Consider the following 24,991-nt stretch of genomic DNA (forward strand, 5'->3'; position numbering starts at 1 on the left):
TGAATAGAATTCATCTCCCAATAACACTAGATTTAATTAGAATTAGAGAATCAATAATAACTAAACTTTTTGAATAACAAAATATTTGAATGGATTTTGAAAATTCTTAAACCAATAATAATGGATTCTATTAAGATTTTTGAAATCCAAGAAGCAATAACAATGGATTCTTAAAATTCACAAACTCTACACAAATTCATCTTCCAATAACCCTTTGTATTTTTATCACAAATTTTTTGAAAATCACATGGATACATATGATATTTTATAAGTTAAGTCTTATGAGTAAAAATGAATAGAATTCATCTCCCAATAACACTAGATTTAGTTAGAATTAGAAAATCAATAATAACTAAACTTTTTGAATAACAAGATATTTGAATGGATTTTAAAAATTCTTAAACCAATAATAATGTATTCTATTAAGACTTTTGAAATCCAAAAAGCAATAACAATGAATTCTTAAAAGTCACAAACTCTACACAAATTCATTTCAGGAATATTTACTCGAGAACTCATTCGCATGCAAAATTTTGAACGTGTGATTGTTCTAATTAAATCTGACTGCTACAAAAGGAAAAATGAGATGGGAACACGACTTTTTGTCCACCACCGTCCCTTCCTGTGGATGTACTGGCGTGAGCATGACGCAACCGGATATAACTCGAATTTCCACAAGTCTCCTGTCCTAGGATGTACTGGCGTGAGCATGACGCAACCGGATGTACTGGCGTGAGCATGACGCAACCGGATATAACTCGAATTTCCACAAGTCTCCTGTCCTAGGATGTACTGGCGTGAGCATGACGCAACCGGATATAACTCGAATTTCGAGCAACAGAGCCCATTCTACAGTTCCTTCAGGGATCAGTAGTTTAGGATCATTACCAACGCACCATAGGACAGAAGGAGAGATACTTTCATCTCCAAATCTAAAGGCTTTCTCTTTCAACGAACTAAAGAACGCAACTAAGAACTTTCGTCCTGATAGTGTACTAGGAGAAGGAGATTTTGGTTGTGTATTCAAAGGATGGATTGATGAAACAACTCTCACTGCTTCACGACCTGGTTCAGGTATCGCTGTTGCTATTAAGAATCTTAAGCCTGACGGTTTTCAAGGTCGTAAAGATTGGTTGGTAAGTAAGCCCCGGTTCATATTCTCCCTTGCCCTGATTGATTAATGTGTCTTTTTTGCTTGCTGACGTTGAGATTTTTTATTTATTTTCAGACTGAAGTAAACAATCTTGGTCAACTTAGTCATCCAAATCTTGTATTACTAATTGGATACTGCACCGAAGGCGAAAACCTGCTTCTTGTACATGAGTTCATGCCTAGAGGAAGCTTGGAGAGCCATCTTTTTAGACGTATATTTTTGTGTAATATAACAAATATTTAGTTTGTTCTGAAGCATATGGACTGTTCAATATGATTCGGGTCAATGGTTTTTTGCAGGTGGTCCGCAGGCACTTACATGGGAAATAAGGATGAAAGTGGCAGTAGGTGCAGCTAAAGGGCTTACTTTTCTTCATGAAGCAAAGTCACAAGTCATATATAGAGACTTCAGATCTGCTAAGATTCTACTCGACGCTGTAATTAGACCAGACTCTCTATTCAACCACTTTTTTTGGGATTGGTTCTCTTTCACTCTTAACAGTTTGAGATTGTGTCTGAATGCAGGACTACAATGCCAAGCTTTCGTATATCGGTCTGGCTAATGCAGGTCCTACTCGAGATTATGATACACATGTAGCTACAGTTTTCATGGGTGTTCATGGATATGCAGCTCCTGAATATATCGCCACAGGTTTGTTCTGTAAACTCAGTTTACATGGTACTAAACTAGTAAACTAGACTAAACCACGAACCCAAATCTCTAGTTTTCTATCACTTTCTGAAATCTCATTTTCATCATCTACAGGTGAACTGACGGCAAAGAGTGATGTGTACAGTTTCGGCGTGGTCCTACTTGAACTAATATCAGGACGACATGCCATGGACTATTCAAATAATGGAGTCAGATGTAGTCTTGTGGACTGGGCTAAACCGAACCTTGGCAATAAGCGGAAGCTTTTTAGCATAATGGACACGAAACTAGGCGGGCAATATCCACAAAAGGGAGCTTACACAGTTGCTACTCTCGCTTTGCTGTGCTTAAACCCCGAGGCAAAGGTCAGGCCTAAAATGTCAGCGGTTTTAGTCACATTAGAAAAGCTAGAATCCGCTGCTAAACCAGGAACAAAATACACTCAAACGGAATCTCTTCTAGTCCTTCGCAAAGTCTTCCAAAACACCGCCGAACGAAACGTGGGAAAACTCGGAGCAAACTGGGAAGGACCCTATAAACTCAAAAAAATTGTCCGACCAGGCTCCTACGAAATTGCAAACATGCAAGGCATAAAAATTCCGAGGACCTGGAACGCGATGCATCTCAAAAAATACTATCACTGACCAACTCGCAATCACCGAACTACGAGACGGCTTGATCTCCATAAGAAGTACGTAGGCAGTTTGTCAAAAGACAAATTCATCTGTCCCCCCCTCATCAAAAAAAGGGGGGGGGGGGAGGGGAGTGGATACGTATACTCGTATACTCTTAAACTCGAAAACATCCGACCAAGCCTTCGATGTTTCCGACATATTTCGACCAAGCAAAATCACCTTCTATCCGCAAAACATTTTCGAATTTCGAAAATAAATCAGTCGTTGGGAAGAAGCTGTCGTTGGCATCGCGAGACGTCGCGAGAGATGCATCAAGGATTACTTCTTCCGAACGACGAAAACAGACACTCCGTCAAAAAATGATGAATATTTTAACACATATCTCACGCAAAAACTCTAAACAACGGCATTCGCCGCCAAGTTCGATGCTGATCACATCGAACTCTCGAACGTCCTAAACAGACATAGCCATCTTACAAAGATGACTCTCGTACATCTGACACAAGGATAATAGCGCTATAAAAGAAACCCAAAATTTTGGTCCAGCACTTCCGGTTGGCTTAAAAATTGTCTCCGGAGAGATGCTCGATTCGTATCTAACAAGTCATATAAGCCGAGAACCTATCGCGGACTTTAAATCAGTACGAATCAGGTCAAAATCGCGACAGATAAAACGATAGTCGGCTAGTCACCGCAAAAAATCTTAAACCGGAAGTAAACCTAGGTCTTGCCCTAAACCCAGCGCACTGGTCTCTAACATCTCAAGGCATGATATCCAAAAGATACGAGATCCCAAAACCATGCCTCTATGTTTATGTTCGACATCTTCAGATATCCCGCGAAGTTGATGCCTCTCGGAAAAACTCCCGAAACAGATCTCGAACAAAACATTTCACATCGAAAAAGGATATGAGACGACAACTCATCACCCTTCTTCCACACCATACGTAAGCTTATGAAAAACGCAACTCGACCATCTTGTCATAAAAGCCGCAGAGCGGCGGGGATTCAAAGCCACACACGGCCAGTCCCGAAACTAGAAATAAGGCCATTTAAGGCCGAAACATCAAAACATAAAAAAAAAAAAAATCTCCCGCAAGAGATCTAACCAAAGTCATCCTCAGAGCTCACGCTCCCTCTTCACCCGTCACTTCATCTAAACCTGGAGCCGCGTCACCCCCGAGTACCGGATCCTTCCCCTCAGGGCCTTCTGAACATATCGGAAGGAGGCACGCCGATTTAAGATCAGCTAGGATGAGATCGAAATCTCCATCCACGACTGCCAAATCTCCCTTGCAGCCGGACAGTCGGGCCTCTTCGGCCTCTAAGGTCGGAGGGGTCTTACTTCGGAACAACTGAACCACGGCCATCCCGCCCTCGATCGTCGCCAAAGCTAAATCCCTGTTCCGAATGCACTCGAGAGAGCCCAGAAAGGCGGAGATCTTCGCCAAGTGAGCTTGGAACTCAGAACTAAGAGCGTCCTTGGCCTCCTGGATCCTGCGGCTCACTAATCCTGCATCATTCTCAATCTGACGCTGAAAACGACAGACCTCCAAAGATTTGGCCTTCCTGGCCTTCTTCTCCTTGAGCAACGAACTCGCCATCTTCCTGAGGTCCCTCTCGAGCTCCCCTATCGCGATCTCAAGTTTCGACACTTTCACGGAGTGAGAACCCTTGACGGCCGTCAGCATGGCCTTGGTTTCGGACCATCTACCCTGAAGTTCCAACAACTCCCCAGCAAGACGACTGGTCTTAGAACCGCACTCGCTGATCATCCGATCGATCAACGACACGAACTGCGAAACGAAAAGAAAGTTAGAGATTCTTTGTCTTTTGGAAAAATACAACGATCAAGAAAGTGAGTGAGCGACAAACCTTTCCGCGAAGCCTCGACGCTATGCTCGAGCCTCCTTGCTGCGAAGATTCCCCGTCATCGCCCTTGGTAAACTTCCTCTTCCGGCCCTTAGGCTGAGTAACCGGAACAGCACTAGGAGCGTACATCGCTAGAACGATCTCCTTCCTGGCAGGAGGAGGCAACATAGAGTCAGCGGGCCTCCCCTTATCTTCGACGAGAATCGGAGTCGTGGACGATCCAGTAGGTAAAGCCGAAGCATCCGGAACAGCCGAGCCTGCGAGAGTTCCCGTATCTCGCGGAGTTTCGTCCTCGGTCCCATGATCCGGAGCAACGGCCAGTGCAGGAGAGGATGGTAACTCGGCGCCAGCCCGCACCTTTTCTTTCTCGGCTTGGCGACGAACTAATTTCTCTCGAAAGGAGAGATGATCGGCAACACAAGACGGCGCTTCGATCTGAGAAATCGGAATCGGCGCCGGAGACGTAGCCTCGCCCATCTCCACATCAGAACTTCGCTTGTCACCATGGGAAGAAGACATGTTAAAAATAAGGGATTTGGAGCTAGAGAGTTTTGGAGGCTTGGAGAAGGAAATGTGTGAAGCAAATGAATGACAAGAGCTCACTACTTATAGAAATGGGGACTCAAAATTTTATATTTTTTAAATAAAAGTTTTCTCGAGAATTCTCTTCCGCGGAATTTGAAGTAAACTTCGTTTAATACGCCCAACTTCGCCAAAATCGTTAAACCGCCCGCAAGAGTCCCGACTCTAACGAGCTGGGGGGGGCTAACTGTTGGGGTCGAAAACGGTTACGACGAAGTTAACGTCCAAATCCCTGAAGAAGAAAAACGTAGGAAATATCTTCGACAAATACTTTTTCGAAATAGATTCTTCTTTACGAAAACTTTTACGGAAGAGACTCGAATCATCGGACAAGAACTCGAGAAGGATCGCTACGTAGCGACCAAACGCCCATTCCGCTCGGTCGCTACGTAGCGACCGAGCTCGAACCAAAGTTCGGTCGCTACGTAGCGACCGAGTTCTTCCAAAACGTCGATACGACATCAGTCCATGCACTCTCGTCTACCCTTCGATGCTATCTCCCGAATACCGTAGCGAACCCGTCTCACATTCCCCGCCATTTCTAAGTTATCAATCAAACTTTACCGTTAAAACCGCGGAAAGTTCATTCTTTATCGAAAGAAGCCGTAATAAACGTTTCGAGTCGGAAGACGGCCCAAAGGGACCTAAGACATGAATCGAGGCCCGACTTACGATTTCTTAACCAACAGCCCGTAAACCGCATGTCAGTTTACGCTTGGTTCGCAAGGGAAGATAAATGTCAAGTTTCCGCGGATAAATACGAAATTTGGAAGATAATTACGAAGATCAGACAAAATGGAATATCTCAATTTTTATGCTATGGCGGCTTAAGAGAAGAAGAGGAAAAGCGTAAACCGACCTTGGAGCCAGTATATAAGGGATCCTAGGCGAGAGGCATGAAAATGACTTTCTCAGAGCAAACTTAGCACTTAGAGCAATTAGGCATATTTCCGTTTTTGTTATTCGAGCTGCGACTCAACTAGGTTATTGCCGTCTTAGGGTTTTAGAACTAGGAATCTCGCCGACAGCTCTCGTAGCCCAGACTCTTACCTTGTTGTAACGCTCAAACGCGAATTCAGAATAAGATCTACTTTGCTCTGTTTTCGATTTCTTATACTTTATCGTTGTCATTATTGTGTTCTGATTGCTTGGCGTGTGGTATTAACAGATATCCGAGACCTCTGAGAAATTAGAGTTTTCCTAGTTTCCTTATTTAAACGGAAATCGACAGTGCGAATTTCGGTTTCCACATCTCTAACATACATACATAACCACCCTTTCTTATTCACGGATTTATGACCACCACATCTTCTTCGATTTGCTTCATCCCAAAATGCACCGTTTAATTTATTAAAAAAAAGTTATTTTAATTGCAACCAATAATAAACGTAGTTGTCTCATCCTTGAAAATACATTATTTTACTTATATAAAATGAGGGTTATTTACATCCACAATATTTCACAGCTGTCAAGATAAGCTGTCAAGATAAAATGTCTCTTCCACACAAAGTGTTATTTTAGCGCAAACAAAAAACGAATTATATCCGTTAATGTAAGCTTCTCTTTGGTATAAGCTGACTTCTATTGAGCGGATATAAAACCATGATTATTGGGGATTCTTAGGGTGATATTCTTATCGTAATATAAGAACCCGTCTCTTAAATTTTAACTACGAAAGCTAAGAACCGGCTCTTAAATAAAAGTTTTAAGAATCAGTTTTTAGCTTTTGTAGTTAAAAGTTTAGAGACGGATTCTTATATTTTTCTAAAAAGTTCATCCTAAGAACCCCCAGTAATCACGCCGCACCCAGTAATCATGCCGCAAGAGATTTCGTGATTATTACTGGATACAAGTAACTTGATCACATTCTCTAATATATCAAATATAATAACATTCCCGATGGAGTAATATAATAATTTACATGGTTATTTTTTTTGGTCAACTTTACAAGGTTACTTCTATAGCGAATTCTGAAGAAAATAAATGTCAAATTGCTGTCCACATGCGCCTAATAAATTAACAATATTGAATATGCACGTCTTTCAGTTGTCCGGTCAACAGTAATGTGAATATAGATCGAGTCGTTTCTTGGGTCAATGCATGGCAATGGATATCCACATTTAAGATCTAAGAAAACACTAAACAAATAATTTTTGCAAGACCGTTTAACTGCGGATTTGGTTATTCATGCGTTGATGATAAATTGATAATATGATACGAGATAACCTCTTCTTTTGTTACTCACAAATTGCTACTCAAACTAACCTCTTCTTTTGTTGAAATACTCGGTATAACTCACGCATTCGTGTACAAACCAGTGCAGACGAAGTAACACGAATATCTCTAATGACGATAATCTTGGGCCATATGCACAACACTTTAGTAAATGAGACACATGCAACAAAAGTCTAACCCACTTATTGTCTTGATATTTCATGATTTGAAAATGTACGTCAAAACTTCTGAAACATAATTAATTTGTTGTTCGAAAACTGGGACAAATAACTCCAAAATAAAAACGAATTCGAGGGGAATCCCACTGATTATCGACCAAACCGTAAGTATTATTGTAAAATCTCCATTAGAGTCATTATTAAAAAAAAAAAAGTTAGCCATCAGAGTTTCAACGATATAGGCAGTCCGCCACCTTTATTGTCCCCCAATAAAAATAATATTTTGGTCGTCAAGGAAGACCATATTTGGTTGAAAAAAAACAACAAGCAAGACTGACAAATTCCGATTTTGTTACGTCAACAAAGTAAAAATAGAACTTTCTTTTTCTGTTTATTCCATGACTCCTATAAGTTGAGATTAATGAAAAACATATACAGAACAATATGTAACTGTAGTACACGATTTAATGAGTCAAGGATAACCTTTTGTAGTATAAAATTTCAAATACATAGTAGAAAAATCTATGAGTAATATTTTAAATATTTTTTAGCTTATTGATTTTATTTTGTGTTTTCATTTAGTATATATATAATATATGTACATATATCTCAAAATTAAATTTTTAGTGTATCCTCCACTCGCAAGCACAATTTTAAACATGGTTGATTGTTCTTTTTTTCCAAATTTTTTTTTTGTTGAATGTTCTAATTAATCCTGACTGCTAAAAACGGAAGAAGATAACTAGATAATGAGATGGGAACAAGACTTTTCTTTGCCGGCGACCACCACCACCACTTTCTCTTCTTGTAATAATTACCACTCAGTTACTGGAAAATAGTTCTTCATACTATTAATAACGGTCGTGGACGTAGTGGCGTGAGCATGAGGCAACCCGAACTAATAAAGTCTTCTGTCCCATGGCTGCTAGGTCATAAATAAAAAAAAGCGAATCTGGGACTCACTCACATTCGAAAATAAGAAACTTGACTAAATTATTATTGTGAGTATAAAACAAAAGCACACGGCGACTTTGTATTATTGATTTGTTTTGCTTATGATTCCTATATCCTTCTTCCACCTTCCTTCGTCCTTCCTCTCTCCCTTTTATTGTTGTTTAATATTTTCGTTATATTAGCAGACATTACACCGCCGAAACTCTCTGTAGTTGCTACTTTGACGCTCTGTTTTTGTCCTGATCATCTGTTTGCTTGTTCCACAAGAACACGAGCTTTGTCTGCCCTAGAATTTCAAGCAGCTTTTATTTCTCTAAACTAGTTTTTTTTTTTTTTAAACAATCTGAAATGGGTAATTGCTTAGATTCGTCAGCTAAAGTGGATAACAGCAGCCATAATTCTGGTAAATACTTCCTCTAAAGCCTTTTTGAATTTCTCTGGTATTACTTGTATTGATGTTTAATCGATCATTTGTATAGCTTCCTCAGCCTCAAAAGTTTCGAGCAACACAAGCCGTTCCACAGTTCCTTTAAGCACAAGTTCTTACAGCACGGGGAACAGTAGTTTAGGATCATTACCGACGCATCACAGGACAGAAGGAGAGATACTTTCATCTCCAAACCTAAAGGCTTTCTCTTTCAACGAACTAAAGAACGCAACTAAGAACTTTCGTCCTGATAGTCTACTAGGAGAAGGAGGTTTCGGTTGTGTATTCAAAGGATGGATTGATGAAACAACTCTCACTGCTTCACGACCTGGTTCAGGTATCGTTGTTGCTGTTAAGAAGCTTAAGCCTGAAGGCTTTCAAGGTCATAAAGAGTGGTTGGTAAGCCCCGATTTTTGTGATTGATGTGTGTCTATCTTTTATCATTGCTGACGTTGAGATTTTGCTTTTCTTTTCAGACTGAAGTGAACTATCTTGGTCAACTTATTCACCCGAATCTTGTATTACTAATTGGATACTGCTCAGAAGGCCAAAACCGGCTTCTTGTATATGAGTTCATGCCTAAAGGAAGCTTGGAGAATCATCTTTTTAGACGTACGTTTTGCTGTAATATAACTAATCTTTACTTTGATTTGAAGTATATGCTTTAATCTGGTTTCTTGCAGGTGGGGCGCAGCCACTTACATGGGCAATAAGGATGAAAGTGGCAGTAGGTGCAGCTAAAGGTCTAACGTTTCTTCATGAAGCAAAGTCACAAGTTATATATAGAGACTTCAAAGCTGCTAACATTCTACTCGACGCTGTAAATAGACCAGACTCTCTCTTCAACCAATTTTTTGGGATTGATTCTCTTTGACTCTCTTAACCGTTTTGAGATTTGTGTCTAAAATGCAGGAGTTCAATGCTAAGCTTTCGGATTTCGGTTTAGCGAAAGCAGGTCCTACTGGTGATGCTACACATGTGTCCACAAATGTCATTGGTACTCATGGTTATGCAGCTCCTGAATATGTTGCCACAGGTTTGTTCTCTAAACTCACTAAACGTTTTGAGTGTTTTTTGTTTCTATTAGATTCGGGTTTATCATGGCTTCCAACTTGAAGCTAATTGGCTGTAAGTGGATTAGTCCTAACTTTTTATATATTACTTAAGATCTCATTGAATTCCCGATGTGGGATACTTATCCCTAATAGTTTCTTAAAACACTTTCTGAAAGCTCATCTACATCATCTACAGGTAGATTGACGGTAAAGAGCGATGTGTACAGCTTCGGCGTGGTACTACTGGAACTAATATCAGGACGACGAGCCATGGACACTTCAAATGGGGGAGTCGAGTATAGCCTTGTGGACTGGGCAAAACCGTACCTTGACGATAAGCGGAAGCTTTTTCGAATAATGGACACCAAACTAGGCGGGCAGTATCCACAAAAGGGAGCTTATGCAGCTGCTACCCTCGCGTTGCAGTGCTTAAACCCCGAGGCGAAGCTAAGACCGAAAATGTCAGTGGTTTTATCCACATTGGAACAGCTAGAAGCCGCTGCTAAACCTGGAACCAAGCACACAGAATCTCCAAGAGCTCGTTATTCCTCTGCTATAATGCAGAAATCTCCGGTTAGATATAGTCAAGATCGGCCTCTGCTGAACGTAACTCCTGGTGCCTCGCCTTTGCCTTCTTACAGTCGATCTCCGCGTGTAAGATGAAAGTAGATAGCTCATACATACTCTTTGCTTTTGAATGTGAAAAGATTTATACAGAGAAGAACTATTTACTCAAACCTTTTAAGTGTCATTCAAACATGTAATCAGAGTAAACTGAAGCAAACGAACATGAACTCTGACTAAACACTCTCTAAGCTCACCAAACCAAACGCAGAGAAAGAGAAAGATCACACTAAATAATTAAGCTTGATTGTATATGACAACGAGATGAAATCTCTTTGCCTGAACCTTCACCGTTTCCACTCGGTTTTGTTTGACTTATCTGAAATAATCAAGAAAAAAAATGAGTTAAAAGGTTATTGATATGAGTAAACTTTTAGCTTTAAAGAGGCTTGTGTAAATGTGAGTCCTGCATACCACTTTTGTTCTTCGAAGAAGAAGCAGATTTGTCGCCGTTCATAGATCCTTTGGCCGAGGCTAGGAGAAGCTTGTGAGCCCTTGGAGACATAGTAGTAGTAACACCCGGCTTACCATTGGCTGGAGAAGGCAGAGAATGGCGCCGCAATGTAGATGCAGTTGGGGCCATGTAGCTGTGGATTTTCCTCCCGCTATGTGTACGCCCTTCATCTTGATAGTGCGGTGACACTCGTCTTTCACTTGGCTTTGAGTTATCAGAAGAAATATTACCATTCTCAGAGCTTACCTTCACATCTGAGCATTTGAGGTCTTCTTCATCTTTATCATTGGTCTCTGTAGTTCTGAGTTCATCTTCCTCTGATGATTTCTCTTTTTCTTCGACACCAAGCTCCTTAGCAACTACATCTGTGGTATCTTTCTCCTTCTCTCCTCCTTGAAGATCATCTGAGACCTTCACTTCAGTCTCCATCTGAACAGAATCTGCAGAATCTTTCTCCTTTTCAGCTGATTCAACAGCGTCTCCTCCTTCTTCAAGAACACCTGAAACCCTCACTTCAGGCTCTATCTGCACAGACTCTGCAGTATCTTTCTCCTTTTCAGCTGACTCAACATCGTCTCCTCCTCCTTCAAGAACATCCAAAACCTTCACTTCAGGCTCTATCTGCACACAATCTGCCGCATCTTTCTCCTTTTCAGCAGACTCAACATTATCTGAAACCTTCACTTCAGGCTCTATCTGCACAGAATCCACAGTCTCTTTCCTCTTCTCAGCAGATTTACGGGTGACTTTCAACGACGAGTTCGAAAGAGAAGACCTTTTAAGACTAGGCCTAGGCTTCTCTTCTTTAACCTCCTCCTTTGAGGCGGCGCTTCTACTCTTTCTTGGCTTGTGCTTCGCCTTGTCACTCTCAATTCTCAGGGGATCTTTACTAAGCGTGGAAGCCTTCCTCACAGTACTTCGTTTAGGTTTCTCACTTTCAGTTGTAGAAGAACGGTTAGAGCCCTTTCCACTAGCTGGGACTGATTGTTTCTTGACACCTTGCTTTGGTCTCGCCTTTTCTGAGTCAACCACTGCTTGATAACTTCGCTTCTTCGTCTTAGTTTGTGGAACAAGAATCTTAGCTACTCGTGGAGGAGGAGACCAAACATGCAACTGTGTCCAGCGTTCTAGCCAAACGTTAGCTGAGTTAGGTTCCTCAGGACCGTACTGGATCTTCAGAGGCAATGCGGTTGGTGATGAAGCCAGAAGCTGAAACAAACAGCCAATGTTGTAATGAAGGCATGGTAATAACTCCAAGTTTATAAGTTGAAGTGTTGTAGGAGTTTTTGAGTTAATTTCTTTGATTTTCTTTCTTGAGGTCAAAAACAGATGCACTAGATGTAACAGAAGTTTTTGTTTGAATAAAATTTTACATTCATTCAAAAAAAAAAAAATAACTCCAAGTTTATCAAGAGTTTAGGGACTAAAAATACCTTTCTGACAATGATGAATTTTGAAGGATCATTCATCCAACTACACATGCTCACTTGCAAAGCTTCGGAATCATTAACTTCCTAATAAAAGAAAGAACATCACATGATTAGTTAAATAACATGCAACTAAGTAACACTAAGGAGTGATGAAGAGATTCTACCATATTTGGTTTGTGACACTGAACCACACTGTCTGAAGAAGATCTAGCTATGCGGCCACGAACAAGGGCCTGAAACTTCACAATACCCCAAATACATGAATAAGTAGCAACGGCTTGTCTTCTGACCAGGTGACCACGGATAACTGCTTGCAGCCTGATGATACCTTTAAGGGTCCGAATCGCTCTACGTGCCTTCATTACAAGTTCACCAATATATCATCATTACCAGAACCTTACATGTTTCAACTATCTCAATTTTTACAACAAAGAATTAAAGTACCTGACGAGCTCTGAAAACGGCCTGAATCTTACTTGCAGCTTGTCCAAGCTTGAGTTCATCCACATCACTCCTCGGCTCAAGATCATCACCGTTGCTTGGGGGAACAACATTTTGAGCAGATGAAGCTGTATCCGGTTGTGATGAAGCCACAGGAGGGTCAAGGGATAAGTTTGAAAAATCATCCTTCACCGCCGACACAACAAGATTAGACTTTGGTGACTTCTTCCCGAGAAGCAAAGTCTTGATCCATTTACCAGGTGTCTTTCCCATGTCTTAAGAGAGAGAGAGAAAGCGTCTGAACTGAAGTAAGCAAGTTGCTAAATATAGAAACCTGCAGAGAGAGAACAAGCCAAAGTCGGTGACTTTCCACAAGCAAAGTAACATGCTAAGCCTTACACAGCAAATTAACAGCACAGTACGCCAATGAACATGAAGAAGTAGAGGCTGAAACCTATTCAACATGTATTAATCTCAAAACTAGGAAAAGCCCATTAAATAAAGTGAAACAAAAGCAGAGATCTTGAACAAAGCAGAGCCAAATCAAGAAGAAAAAACAGAGCTGGTAGAGTTCTAATGAAAACAGATACCAAAGCAAAAAAAAAAAAAAAAAAGTCTCAACCTTTCAAAGCAATTAAGTTGAGGAAAGTGGTAAAACAAAAATCAGCGATCGAGCGAGTAGCCAGATCTAACTACAAAAATTAAAAGCAGACATTTTTTTTATCAAAATAAATGGAGTACGAAAAAGGAAAAATAAACGTCAACCTCAAAATGAAACGATCAGTACCGAACCTACTCTTCTTGTTCTTCGAGGGTTGTCCTTTAAAGTCTTCGAACAAGATCAATGACCAAAGAGGCTTAAAAGCAGAGTAGGTCACAGTGGATATTAGACTCCTCAACGGTTCCACTGACAGTGATACCCATTAGCCTGAGATGAAGAAGGAGAGAGAGAGAGAGAGAGAGAGAGAATCTAATTAATTAAGTTTCCGTTGAAAACGGTGTCGTTGGGATCTATGTGTTGGCAAAGTTTAAAACTAGGCCTTTCTGGGCCCATTTAAAGGAGTCAATGGACATGGAATTACAGAAATACCCTCACTTTTCTTGGATCATACCGTTGATGAATGATGATAATTGATTAGTGATAACTCTTTTTTTTTTTCTTTTAAATCGAGTGTCTTTATCCAAGTGGTTAGTCCGCTAAATTCAGACGTCAGGTACTTGAGTAGGGATGGCAATCAAGGACCTAGATCGCGGGCCTGGCCCGCAAAGAATTACTGCGGGACGAGATTGAGCTTTCATTTGGTAAGCCCGTAAAATTGCGGGACTGATCAAAAGCGGGATGGAACACAGGTTAACCTACGGGATTTTGAAGACCCACAATCCTAGGTTTCAATTTCTGCGTTCACATGAATCAACGAGAGAGAGAGAGAGAGAGAGAGAGAGAGAGAGAGAGAGAGAGAGAGAGAGAGAGAGGAGAGAGAGAGAGAGAGAGAGATGGAGAGAGAGAGAGAGAGAGAGGAGAGGAGGAGAGAGAGAGGGGGAGAGAGGAGAGGGAGAGAGAGGAGAGAGAGAGAGAGAGGAGAGAGAGAGAGAGAGAGAGGAGAGAGAGAGGAGAGAGAGAGGAGGAGAGAGGGAGATGCGATTCGAGAGAGAGAGAGAGAGAGAGAGAGAGAGAGAGAGAGAGAGAGAGAGAGAGAGGAAAGAAGGCGATTCAGCGTTATTGAGCTCCGGTGACGGTGGTTTCAAGGTCGATGATGCTTCCGGTCTCCAAGCGCCTTCGATATGCACCGGTGGAGCTTCTTCGAGCCATCAGAAGAAGTTTGTGAATTCACTTTCCACCGAATAAGAAAATCCAGCTCTGACCATGGGTTCTTCATCGACGGTGGTTCTAGGCTCTCATGCGCTCCATGCATGTCACAGGTAAGGAAATATTCTTGTGTTTTGTTGTCGAGTTATATTGTCGGCTCTAACCAATTATTTAGCTTTCAAACGAGTTTTCTTCTTAGATCAAGCACCGGAGCTTCTCCTTCGTTGCATGCATACTCGTCCGACAGTGAATCCCGTCACCACTTCGTTTTCGAGTTAGAGCAGAGGAACTAAACCGAGAAGTCAAAGGTACATATTTAATTTAGCGATTGTATAGCGATTGAATGTTATTTTGCATGTGTGTAAATTTGATATTAGTCTTTGTGTGTTGTGTATGTTTCTGTTATGTCTTTGATTCATTGTCTCTTTGCTTTCAGGTAACAACAGTGTAGATCGACGATGCATATAGTCCGAGGTAACGATCTCTTTGCTTTCGATTACAATTTCAGCTCACGACACAGGCGACTCTACTAACTTAGCTGATGTTTACTTGTTTAGGAAAATAACAAACAGAACAAAGCTTAAACCAAAGTAAGTTGTTAATACTCCTATCATGTGCACTTTATCTTGTTGTTTATTGGTAACAAAGTATGGTGTTTTGTCTCTGATATGCTTGTGGTGTTCTGTCTCGAGGTGATGGAGTGATGGTGAACAAGGAGGCGAGTGGCTCATCTTCTTCTCCTCTTCACTGCTAAAGCGTCATGAATCATGTTTTAAAGCGTCATGAAACTATATGTCCGTTTGTAATTCTATGTCCCGCGGACCAACCCGCAAAGGTACATATTTTGCAGTATGGGTTTGGTCAGCCATTTTGAAGAACGCAGTCTGCGCGGACCTGACCTGCCATGACTCGCTCGAAGACGAATCCGCTGCGGTACAGAACGGGACATGACAGATTAACTTGTTTGACATTCCTATACTTAAGTATCAGTTATTTAGATGTTTAACCAGTTCTTGATAACGATGTACTAGTCTATTCTAACATGTAAGTTTATTGATGTATAGTTTTACTGGTCCATAAAGAAAATAAAGTTAAGAATCCCCTACATATTAATCCTAAAGCATTACAACATGTTTTCGTAGCTACGTGTCATCATGAGGATGATTCTTAGAATTCTTAGAAAAATAAGTTGGTCCATATAAACATATACTATGATTTTTATTAAACTAACTATCAAATTAATTAGTAATGTACAAAAAAATATTTTTTTTCTTTCCTTCAATAAAACTACGGAATTACCTAACATGATTAACATATATATGACAATTAATGATTATGAATACTATATATTTGATAACAATTTTTGTATTCTCTTTTTTTTTGTTTAATTTATATTATTAAAAAAATTAAACAATAACATTAAGCATAAAATTAAAAAAATAGATTTTTTCTTATATGTTATATTTTGCATTTGTTTAAATGGCTATACATTACTAAAAAAGGATAAAAGTTTCACACTGAAAATTTTGTGATCAATGGTTTAACTTTTTTTTTATGTTCAAGCAAGATACAAATGATCATATATCGTAGGGGTAGGCGTTCGGATACCCGTTCGGGTTCATATCGGGGATTTAGGATTTTCAGGTATTTCAGTATAAAGGTATAAAAACCATTTGGGTATGTCTACACTTCGGGTCAGGTTCGGGTATTTTATGTTCAAGTTCAGATATTTTGGGTCGGTTCAGATATTTAAATTTTGAAAAATAAATGAATAAATGATTCATTGTTTAAATATTTTGTATTTAAAATATATTTTTAACTTAACAGGTTTTCTAATTTATAAAATATTAAATTATTAATAGGTTTGAAGATAAAACTTTAAAAATAGAAAAACACTAATTTAGTAGTAGTTTTGAAATTTTAGATGCAACTTTTGTTAATGCAAGAAACAAGAGCTTGATATGTAATTATGTATTTTAAATGAGTAGCAAATGATTTTGTCCATAATTATATGTATATTATCTAATTTTGAGCAATGTGCATCCTTAATATAAATATTTTGAATAAAATGAGAGAATTAAACTAGAAATATAGGGTTAAGTATACTTATGTTTGGTTATCTTCGAATATTTATTCGAAGATATATTACCAGTTCGAGTTTGGATATTACCCATTTGGGTTCAGATATCCGATCTCTCCGAATTCAATAACCATTCGGGTATTTTGCTATTTTGGTTCGGATTTTTGGATCGGATTCAGATACTGGTTCAGGTATCAGATAAAATGTCCAACCCTAATAAATCGTATAAATATGAAGTCTCATTAATAGATATTCATATTAAATATATAGATATATTAATATTATTTGAAATAAATTGTAAACTATATAAAATATAAAAATATGTTAATTTTAAAATTTGAAAATGAAACATTATTGAGATCTTAATATTTTAATTTTGAAAATTTTATTGAAAAAATCTCACATTAAAAGTTTTGTAATTAACTGTTTTACTTTTTGTTACAGCAAATATACAAATATTAAAAAATCATATGAGTAGGAAATGTCAATAATATATATTTATATTAAAATATACTATGTATCTATGTTAATATCACGAAAGTTTAATATCTACCATATAAAGTAAATAAAATGATTGTTTTGATTTATTTACCAAAAACGTGATCGTAAATTAACAAAATGTATTGTTTTTGCTTTATGTCCTTACTCTAATGTATATACTTTTATGCATACAAATTATATTTTTAAATAGGTGGTTTCTAATATCTTATTTGATCCTAACAATCCCATAAACACACTTCTTCGAATCGGAGTCAATTTTAATATTGGAAGCACCATATATATTATTTCATTCAGATTAAATAATGTAGTCTTGATTTTTATTCCTAAAAAGCTTTTAATGAAATATTATGACAAGATTACAAGTACTTCCTTTTGAATTTGTCCGAGAGATTTGATCATTTGTCTAATATTTGTTTCTCCTTAATACCCTATCTAGCTATTATAATTATAAGAATGAAAGATTTGAACTATTTATTATAAATTTTCTGGTTTATCATTAAATAAATCAAATTATTTTTTGTTTATACATAGTTTACATATACTAGAATGGTAAAATATTATATATATATATATTATATGTATGCTCTTAAGTAATTAAACCTCAAAAGCATATGCTAAGTTTGATAAAAAAAAATCATAGGCTAATAAAATAAACAATTTTTTTTGTTATTTTAGAATTAGATGATTTTTAGACTGAACTGGTGAATATATTACTAGACAGACATTCATATTTCGAGTATGCACTTATATTCTATAACAGTTTGATATATTAGACTAGGGTCGGCCTGCCCTACTGGTGGGATATACTTTACTTGTGATCTAGGTTATTATTTTTTGTATAATTTGCTGGTTTTCGTTTTAAATTTTTATTTGCAAGAGATGTTTTTGATAATGATTTTTGACTATTAGAAAGTTTTAGGTGAAGAGATCTTATATGTGATGAGATATATTTTTCTTGTTTACAATAGTTAGTTTCGGTTGTCCAAAAAAATAACTTTATGATACTAAATATTAGTTAAATTTTTCTACTTAATTAAATTATTTGATTTATAATGTGTGTTGAATTTGATGGTAGTATAGAAAATGTCTTTTATCTGTAATTCAGTTAAAACATCAGAATATTGATTTTTTTATTAAAAAAATGAAAGATGAATTCATTATATTTTTTAAATGAAATTTTTTTATGTTTGTATAAAAGTTATATATATAATAGTTATGTTATTATTATTTTATCGAATTAAGTTATATTTTACATATGTCCAATTCAAAACCAGTAAAATTTTTTAATTATTGTGTCTATTCATTTGTCGGGTATTTATTTATATACTTTCTTCCATATATATTATATATTTTTCATTATTTTGTGTCGATATAATGAATCTCCACTTTATCGGTTAAATATTTGTATTACCGAACATTATCGACTAAAGAAAGAACTTCGTTGATTGTACAATTTGTTAAGAAAATATATTTCAAACTGAAGCGGACATATAATGGAGTTCAAACCAAAACCAAATTGTTTCGTGTTAAGAGCATTTCCAAAAGCAATTTCAAAACTTCAAATATGAAACTTTACATGCTCTTAAAACAATTTCAAATTTTCAAATTTTGAAATTTGTAATGTGAAACTTCATATTTGAAGTTCTAATGTACAAAACTTCATATTATTTAGTTTGGAAAAGCTATGAATGAGAAGGTTGGAAAATCTAAATAAGCTTTACAGTTGGTGTAGATTTTATTATGTCGTGTAAATTAGTAATTCCATCCGAATTGCAGCATTTCTTTGCCATGTAAGGTATGTAATGTCAGTTAGTGTATGATAATCTGAGCAACCTAGACCAGAGCAAAACTGTTAAGGGTAATGTATCCGGCGCGTAATTGGCCACAATTTTTGTTTGTTGTACTGTTAATACTCATGTATAAAACGAAGACTGGGTGATTCATTGATAATTAGACAAATGCGATTAGGAAATCAAAATTTGATTGCCCTTATAGTTGTAAAAAACAGTAATAACAAACAGGCTTGATCATTATTCTAGTAGCTACCTTGTCGACAAATATTACGGATAACATATAAGTTGTAATATTCGTCAATGAGATTTGCTTGTAGCACCATTATTTCCTCATTGATATATGGGTAAATATGAGGAAATCCAAATACAATAGTCTTTATAGTTTAAGGGTAACTATCAACAGCAGATGAAGTTTTACAAAAAACAAAAAAACTAAAAACTATGCTTAAGCAATATTTTAGTAGCTGCTTCTGTGAGTCTGTGATTAAGAAACTGCATCCTCCTCCAACTATGCAATGTGTGCCTTCTTATTTTCCTTGGAAGACGTAGAGAACAGAGAGTTTGTGGCTGACAGACCACCTTAGATTGTTTCAATAGCTGGATCTTTCTCATTGTCATCACCATGACATTGATCATGGCTGGAAGGTGCTAACTCCGGGCACATCATCTCCAGGGCCGCCATTTACTTATTGTGATCACATGAAAAAATATTCTCATTTTAATGCACGGCAAAAAAAAATTACAAAAGAGAAAGTCAATTGTGTGAAATTGTAAAAGAGGAAGCAACTCCTACAATCTTTTTTTCTTTCTCGTTACAACAATAACTTTAAGGTCAACATGTAAGTCTGACGATTGTTTATGAAAGGCAGCAGCTCAAGGAAATAGATACATCATTGCGAATTTTAGACAAACTACGTGATGTTAACATGTTTTGGTAGTTCTACTTGATTTATGATACCGTAGAGTTCTTTATAAGCAAAGTTAAGAAAAACGTACAGATTCTTTGCCTTGTAAGGAGTCATCAACAGTATCCCTAATAGCGGTTAATTCACCTATAGTGTCTGCGGAAAGAAGATGAACAATTGAAATATTAAATAGGGTTAGATTGCAAGTGAGAGTAGCAGAGTTTGAGAGAGTGACCTGGAAGATGTGTTGGTGTTTGCCAAGCCTAGCAGCTGTTCGGAATTGCGGAACTGGAACAGCTCTTGACTTGAGGTATCAGGTTCACCGGTTCTGTTATTTTGGCGAAGGCGGTTAAGTCACTGAAACATATTGACAAAGGAGAGTTGGACAATTTGAAGTTAAGGTTTCTCCGCGTCAACCGTTCACCGCGTACATCGAACCAGTCTTGAAAAGGTGTTCGAAGGTATTCAAACGGTGGACGTCGATGGTGGCATGCATAAGAGGCGCTTGAAAACGTTTACAACAAATGTTTGATTGTAGCTTAAATTATAAAACTCACAAATCTTCAAGAGAAAGGAAGGCAATTGATTTTTTTGTTCGCTGGAGTTACCTTAGTGGAGGAGCATGTCAGCTCACCGCCTCTCTTTACATTCCTCAGCCGGTGCTGGCGCTTGCGTAAGCGGCTCTGCCTCCTAGAAACTGAGTAGATGAACTTCGATTGTGGTACTACAGCTCCAGGCAGCAAGGAGGAGAAAGGAGTTAATCAATATGCTATGTGTAATTTTCTAGTGCTAAGATGATTGGGAGAATGGAATGATGAAGTTTATGGATTCAAGGCTGACCTATTTATAGCAGCAGGATGATACTTCAGCTCTTTCCTAGCCATGTCAAATCGTTGTTTCACCTCCCTCTGCAATTTACAGAGAAAGCATTCTAAGAGATGGTTTAAAGGACAGCTAGTGGAACAGAAACATCTTTTCAAACTGTAATTCATTCATTCATTCATCAAAACAAAAATAAAAGAACAAATTTTCTGAAATCTGACAATGTTCTTCACCATTGGATTAGGTACACTACCTGACTCTCTGCAAATTTGAAAACTCCACAGAAGCTGCCTGCAATCTCTCTGCCTCCTCTGATAATCAAGTCTCCAATTAACGAATCCTCCTGTCCTATTCTGAAATCTCACTCTCCTTCCTCAGCAGAGCGCTTCTATGAGAAGATAATCTCCTCTCCTTCTCCCTCTCAAACAATAACGCACTCCGTTTCAGAAACGTGAAGAAGGTCGGGAGTCACCGACGCCTTCGAACGAAGAAGACTTAAGAACACACATGACATCGCGAATCAGATTAGGGCTACACATATTGTAATCCAGGCCGAACAAACCATCCGATCTAAAGCCCATAACAGCAAACGTACGCGTATGGTTAAAAGCCCACACGATCTCCAACCTAATGATACGATTCGTTTTGGCACAGGCGACACGTGTCACACCTAGAGCTTGCGACTTTCTGACCTGCCGCTGGCTGACGTGGCACGTCCACGAAAGAGGAAACATTATTATATATATATAGATAGATAGATAGATAGACTAGGGATTAACCCGGGCTACGTCCGAGATTTTTTTTTTTCTAATTTAAGTTGTTAAATTATTTATATTTAGGTTATGATATATATTTATATAAATGTTAAGATGCATGTCATAATTAAAATTTATTTTTAAATTTTAACACGTTAAATTAACATATTTTTTTACTATTTAAATATTTTTTTTGTAATTTTGTTGGCTATCTAGTTATCATATTTAGAAAAACTATATGTTGAATGTTGGAATAAATGTTTTAGATATTTAATTAAACTGCAGAGTATTTTCGGATCGACCACATGCTCAACAATCTATCGATCCGTAAAAACATGGTCGATCTCCTTGGCCAGGTAAGTACAATTTTAGCAAAAATATCTTTGATTTTCAAATATTAAGTATATAACTATTCTTTTGAATATTGTTTTTTTGAATTGTATTTTTTTATTAAATTATTGTATTATAATGTTTATGTAAATATTTTTTGTGATTTTTGAATTTGTGATGTTAGTATACTTAACCTAGATGATATTGATGTTTAACAATTTATTTTTTTCTGGAAATAAAAAATAATGATATATCAAAACGTATATAATACTTGTTAAATGATAGTATAATGTAAATTATATCCATTATTTGAAAATAACCATTTGTTGTTTTTATTTTTTTTAAATCAGAAATTATTTTTATTTAAAAACATTATTCATATATAATATAATAGTTTAAGTTTGGAAGATTAATCTATATATATAAATTATGTATATTTTTTAAAAAATAATTTAAGATATTATATATTGAGTAACTGAATAAAAGCTGAATTTCTTATCTTGAAAATGAAATATTTATATTTTTATCTTCATGTTATACTCACCAATCCAACATTGATATTTATAACTCAGTATGTTTTAAAAAAAACTTAGTTTCAAGTAATAAACGAATTTAATAAATTAAATTCATCACCTATAATGTTCTGTAAACTATATTTGAAAACTCTCTAAAATTATATTTTAAGCATAATATTACTATTATTTAATTTAAATTATTTTAAGCATAATATATGCTAAACCAACTTAAATTATATTTACAATAGGACCATTCTAAACAGGTTAATAAACCAAAAACAATACTAAACCAATATGAACCAATACCTGATTCGGCGAGGAAAGAAGTGTTTCGAGATAAACGCTTGAATGGTTATTAACTGTAATGGTTTGATCATGAAAGAGTTAGTATGAATATTAACAATAAAATTATGGATTAGATTAATTTAAATTTGTAAGAATACCTTTGAGTCTAGGAAAAACAATTCAATTCCCATGAATAAGTTTGGCTTTTGGAAGTTGCGGGTTTCCCAACAATGAATCCACCTAACAAAAAGTTCGTTGTTATAAAAAATCTCGTTCAAGGTCATTAAAGGTTTTTTGGGACGGCAAGAATTGATGGTGGAACCATTTTTTTGCTCGGGTGCTTTGAAGTTTTCCTTGATAGTGTGAGGTTGATGTTGATGGAATAATGAATTTTATAGGGACTTTCTTGATGTAAAACTATACATTTTTATTTTTTTTTGTTTAATGTGGTATTTCCTTTTTTATATAATTTATTACCATTTTAAGATAGATGTTTAAATCTTAATGTATTTTTTTCATTTTTTTAAATTGTGTATTTACTTATATTATATATTTTACATTTTAAGATAGATGTTTAATGCTTAATGAACTTTTTCCATTTTTTTAAAAAAATTGTGTATTTACTTATTATTATATATATAATTCATATATTATATATTTACATTATTTACTTATTATTTATTTTCATGTATATGTATTTTCATTTCTTGTACTTTTTATTTATGTAATATCTCTATTTTACATTTTTAAGATAGATGTTTAAATCTTAATGTACATTTTTCATTTTCTTTAAATTGTATATTTGCATTTGTTATACTTTCTATTTACGTAATATCTATATTTTAAATTTTAAGATATATTTTTAAATCTTAATGTAATTTTCCATTTTTAAATTGCGTATTTACTTATTATTTATTTTTCTTTATATTGTGTATTTCTATTTCTTATACTTTCTATTTACTAATAATTTTTATATTTTAAGATAGATTTACATCTTAAGATAGATGTTTAAATACTAATGTACTTTTTCCATTTTTTAAATTGTGTATTTCTTTTTTTTATACTTTCTATTTGCGTAATATCTATATTTTACATTTTAAGATAGATGTTTAAATATTAATATATTTTTCCCTTGTTTTTAAGTTGTGTATTTCTTTTTCTTATACTTTCTATTTACTTAATATCTATATTTTACATTTAAAGATAGATGTTTAATATTTATTGTACTCTTTCCATATTTTAAAAATTGTGCATTTACTTATTATTGTATATATAATTTATATATTTATATATTTACTTTTTATTTATTTTTCTATATATTGAGTATTTCTCTTTCTTATACTTTATATTTAGTTAATATCTATATTTTATATTTTAAGACAGATGTTTAAATCGGTGTTACAAAAAAAAATAGATGTTTAAATCTTAATTTTTTTCCCATTTTTAATGTAAAACGGCAATGTTTAATAGAAAAACTTGGACAAATAGTCAAATAGTAATATTTATGTTTTTTTCTTTTTTTTATAAAATGATAATGTTACATTATGGAGATAAGCCGTTTTTTTAGTGAAAAATGGTAATCTTAGATATGTTTAATGTAGTTTTTCCATTTTTTTTATGTTGTATGTTTACATATTATTGTTATTTTTAAATGTAAAATGGTAATCTTACATATGTTTAATGTAGTATTTCCATTTTTTATGTTGTATGTTTACATATTATTTATTATTTTTGAAATACTTAATATCTATATTTTACATTTTAAGATAGATGTTTAATATTTAATGTACTCTTTCCATATTTAAAAAATTGTGCATTTACTTATTATTGTATATATAATTTATATATTTATATATTTATAATATTTACTTATTATTTATTTTTCTATATATTGAGTATTTCTCTTTCTTATACTTTATATTTAGTTAATATCTATATTTTATATTTTAAGATAAATGTTTAAATCGGTGTTACAAAAAAATAATAGATGTTTAAATCTTAATGTTTTTGTCCATTTTTAATGTAAAACGACAATGTTTAATAGAAGAACTTGAACAAATAGTCAAATAGTTATATTTATGTTTTTTCTTTTTTTTTTTATACAATGGTAATGTTACATTATGGAGATAATCCGTTTTTTTTAGTGAAAAATGGTAATCTTACATATGTTTAATGTAGTTTTTCCATTTTTTTATGTTGTATGTTTGCATATTATTGTTATTTTTAAATGTAAAGTAGTAATCTTACATATGTTTAATGTAGTGTTTCCTTTTTTTATGTTGTATGTTTACATATTATTTATTATTTTCGAAATTATATATAATGTTTTTTTTTACAAAATAGTAATGTTACATTATGGAAATAAGCCGTCTTTTTTTAGTGAAAAATGGTAATCTTACATATGTTTAATGTAGTATTTCCATTTTTTTATGTTGTATGTTTACATATATTTATTATTTTCGAAATTATATATAATGTTTTTTGCTTTTTTTTATAAAACGGTAATGTTACATTATGGAGATAAGCC

General features: G+C 35.4%; 3 protein-coding genes and 1 long non-coding RNA gene across 9 annotated transcripts; 2 read left to right on the forward strand and 2 right to left on the reverse strand.

Annotated features, from left to right (window-relative positions):
• Positions 1 to 116: 116 nt before the first annotated feature.
• LOC106398417 (probable serine/threonine-protein kinase PBL2) lies at positions 117 to 3,476 on the forward strand. Its single transcript, XM_048758065.1, has 4 exons — positions 117 to 1,136; positions 1,229 to 1,364; positions 1,453 to 1,589; positions 1,678 to 3,476. Exons 1-4 carry the CDS (start codon positions 723 to 725, stop codon positions 1,849 to 1,851), a joined length of 861 nt encoding a protein of 286 aa, XP_048614022.1. The 5' UTR covers positions 117 to 722; the 3' UTR covers positions 1,852 to 3,476.
• A 4,692-nt stretch (positions 3,477 to 8,168) lies between these two features.
• LOC106400778 (probable serine/threonine-protein kinase PBL2) lies at positions 8,169 to 10,473 on the forward strand. Its single transcript, XM_022703638.2, has 6 exons — positions 8,169 to 8,643; positions 8,720 to 9,066; positions 9,144 to 9,279; positions 9,351 to 9,487; positions 9,580 to 9,703; positions 9,919 to 10,473. The coding sequence occupies exons 1-6, from the start codon at positions 8,589 to 8,591 to the stop codon at positions 10,383 to 10,385; spliced, it is 1,266 nt and encodes a 421-aa protein (XP_022559359.1). The 5' UTR covers positions 8,169 to 8,588; the 3' UTR covers positions 10,386 to 10,473.
• LOC106400777 (protein IQ-DOMAIN 28) lies at positions 10,435 to 13,674 on the reverse strand. 5 transcript variants are annotated; one of them, XM_013841168.3, is made up of 6 exons: positions 13,437 to 13,674; positions 12,675 to 13,005; positions 12,395 to 12,586; positions 12,234 to 12,314; positions 10,761 to 12,009; positions 10,435 to 10,665 (listed from the first exon to the last, which is right to left on the reverse strand). In XM_013841168.3, the coding sequence occupies exons 2-6, from the start codon at positions 12,942 to 12,944 to the stop codon at positions 10,634 to 10,636; spliced, it is 1,824 nt and encodes a 607-aa protein (XP_013696622.1). In that variant the 5' UTR covers positions 12,945 to 13,005; positions 13,437 to 13,674; the 3' UTR covers positions 10,435 to 10,633. The 5 variants fall into 5 exon arrangements, with proteins under 5 accessions (XP_013696622.1, XP_013696624.1, XP_013696626.1 ...); XM_013841170.3 differs by having other exon boundaries at positions 13,459 to 13,672; XM_013841172.3 differs by having other exon boundaries at positions 13,468 to 13,671.
• A 5,459-nt stretch (positions 13,675 to 19,133) lies between these two features.
• LOC106397820 lies at positions 19,134 to 21,100 on the reverse strand. Of its 2 annotated transcripts, none has more exons than XR_002658817.2 (6): positions 20,833 to 21,100; positions 20,598 to 20,665; positions 20,366 to 20,487; positions 19,993 to 20,261; positions 19,849 to 19,913; positions 19,134 to 19,537 (listed from the first exon to the last, which is right to left on the reverse strand). It is a non-coding gene; the product is annotated as an uncharacterized LOC106397820 (long non-coding RNA). The 2 variants fall into 2 exon arrangements; XR_002658816.2 differs by having other exon boundaries at positions 20,366 to 20,481; positions 20,833 to 21,098.
• Positions 21,101 to 24,991: the final 3,891 nt, after the last annotated feature.

This window comes from Brassica napus, chromosome C5 (assembly GCF_020379485.1).
Source record: "Brassica napus cultivar Da-Ae chromosome C5, Da-Ae, whole genome shotgun sequence".
In the NCBI taxonomy this organism is placed as follows: domain Eukaryota; kingdom Viridiplantae; phylum Streptophyta; class Magnoliopsida; order Brassicales; family Brassicaceae; genus Brassica; species Brassica napus.

What these genes read in the sequence shown, in the direction of transcription:
- LOC106398417 (XM_048758065.1), top strand. Translation starts at nt 723, where the DNA reads ATGTACTGGCGTGAGCATGACGCAACCGGATATAACTCGAATTTCCAC. An exon ending in GGAGAGCCATCTTTTTAGAC is followed by an intron (nt 1,365 to 1,452) that starts GTATATTTTTGT and finishes GGTTTTTTGCAG; the next exon opens with GTGGTCCGCAGGCACTTACA. An exon ending in CTAAGATTCTACTCGACGCT is followed by an intron (nt 1,590 to 1,677) that starts GTAATTAGACCA and finishes GTCTGAATGCAG; the next exon opens with GACTACAATGCCAAGCTTTC.
- LOC106400778 (XM_022703638.2), top strand. Translation starts at nt 8,589, where the DNA reads ATGGGTAATTGCTTAGATTCGTCAGCTAAAGTGGATAACAGCAGCCAT. An exon ending in TAACAGCAGCCATAATTCTG is followed by an intron (nt 8,644 to 8,719) that starts GTAAATACTTCC and finishes TCATTTGTATAG; the next exon opens with CTTCCTCAGCCTCAAAAGTT. An exon ending in TCCTGAATATGTTGCCACAG is followed by an intron (nt 9,704 to 9,918) that starts GTTTGTTCTCTA and finishes CATCATCTACAG; the next exon opens with GTAGATTGACGGTAAAGAGC.
- LOC106400777 (XM_013841168.3), bottom strand. Translation starts at nt 12,944, where the DNA reads ATGGGAAAGACACCTGGTAAATGGATCAAGACTTTGCTTCTCGGGAAG. An exon ending in AGTGTCACAAACCAAATATG is followed by an intron (nt 12,315 to 12,394) that starts GTAGAATCTCTT and finishes TTCTTTTATTAG; the next exon opens with GAAGTTAATGATTCCGAAGC. An exon ending in AATTCATCATTGTCAGAAAG is followed by an intron (nt 12,010 to 12,233) that starts GTATTTTTAGTC and finishes TGTTTGTTTCAG; the next exon opens with CTTCTGGCTTCATCACCAAC.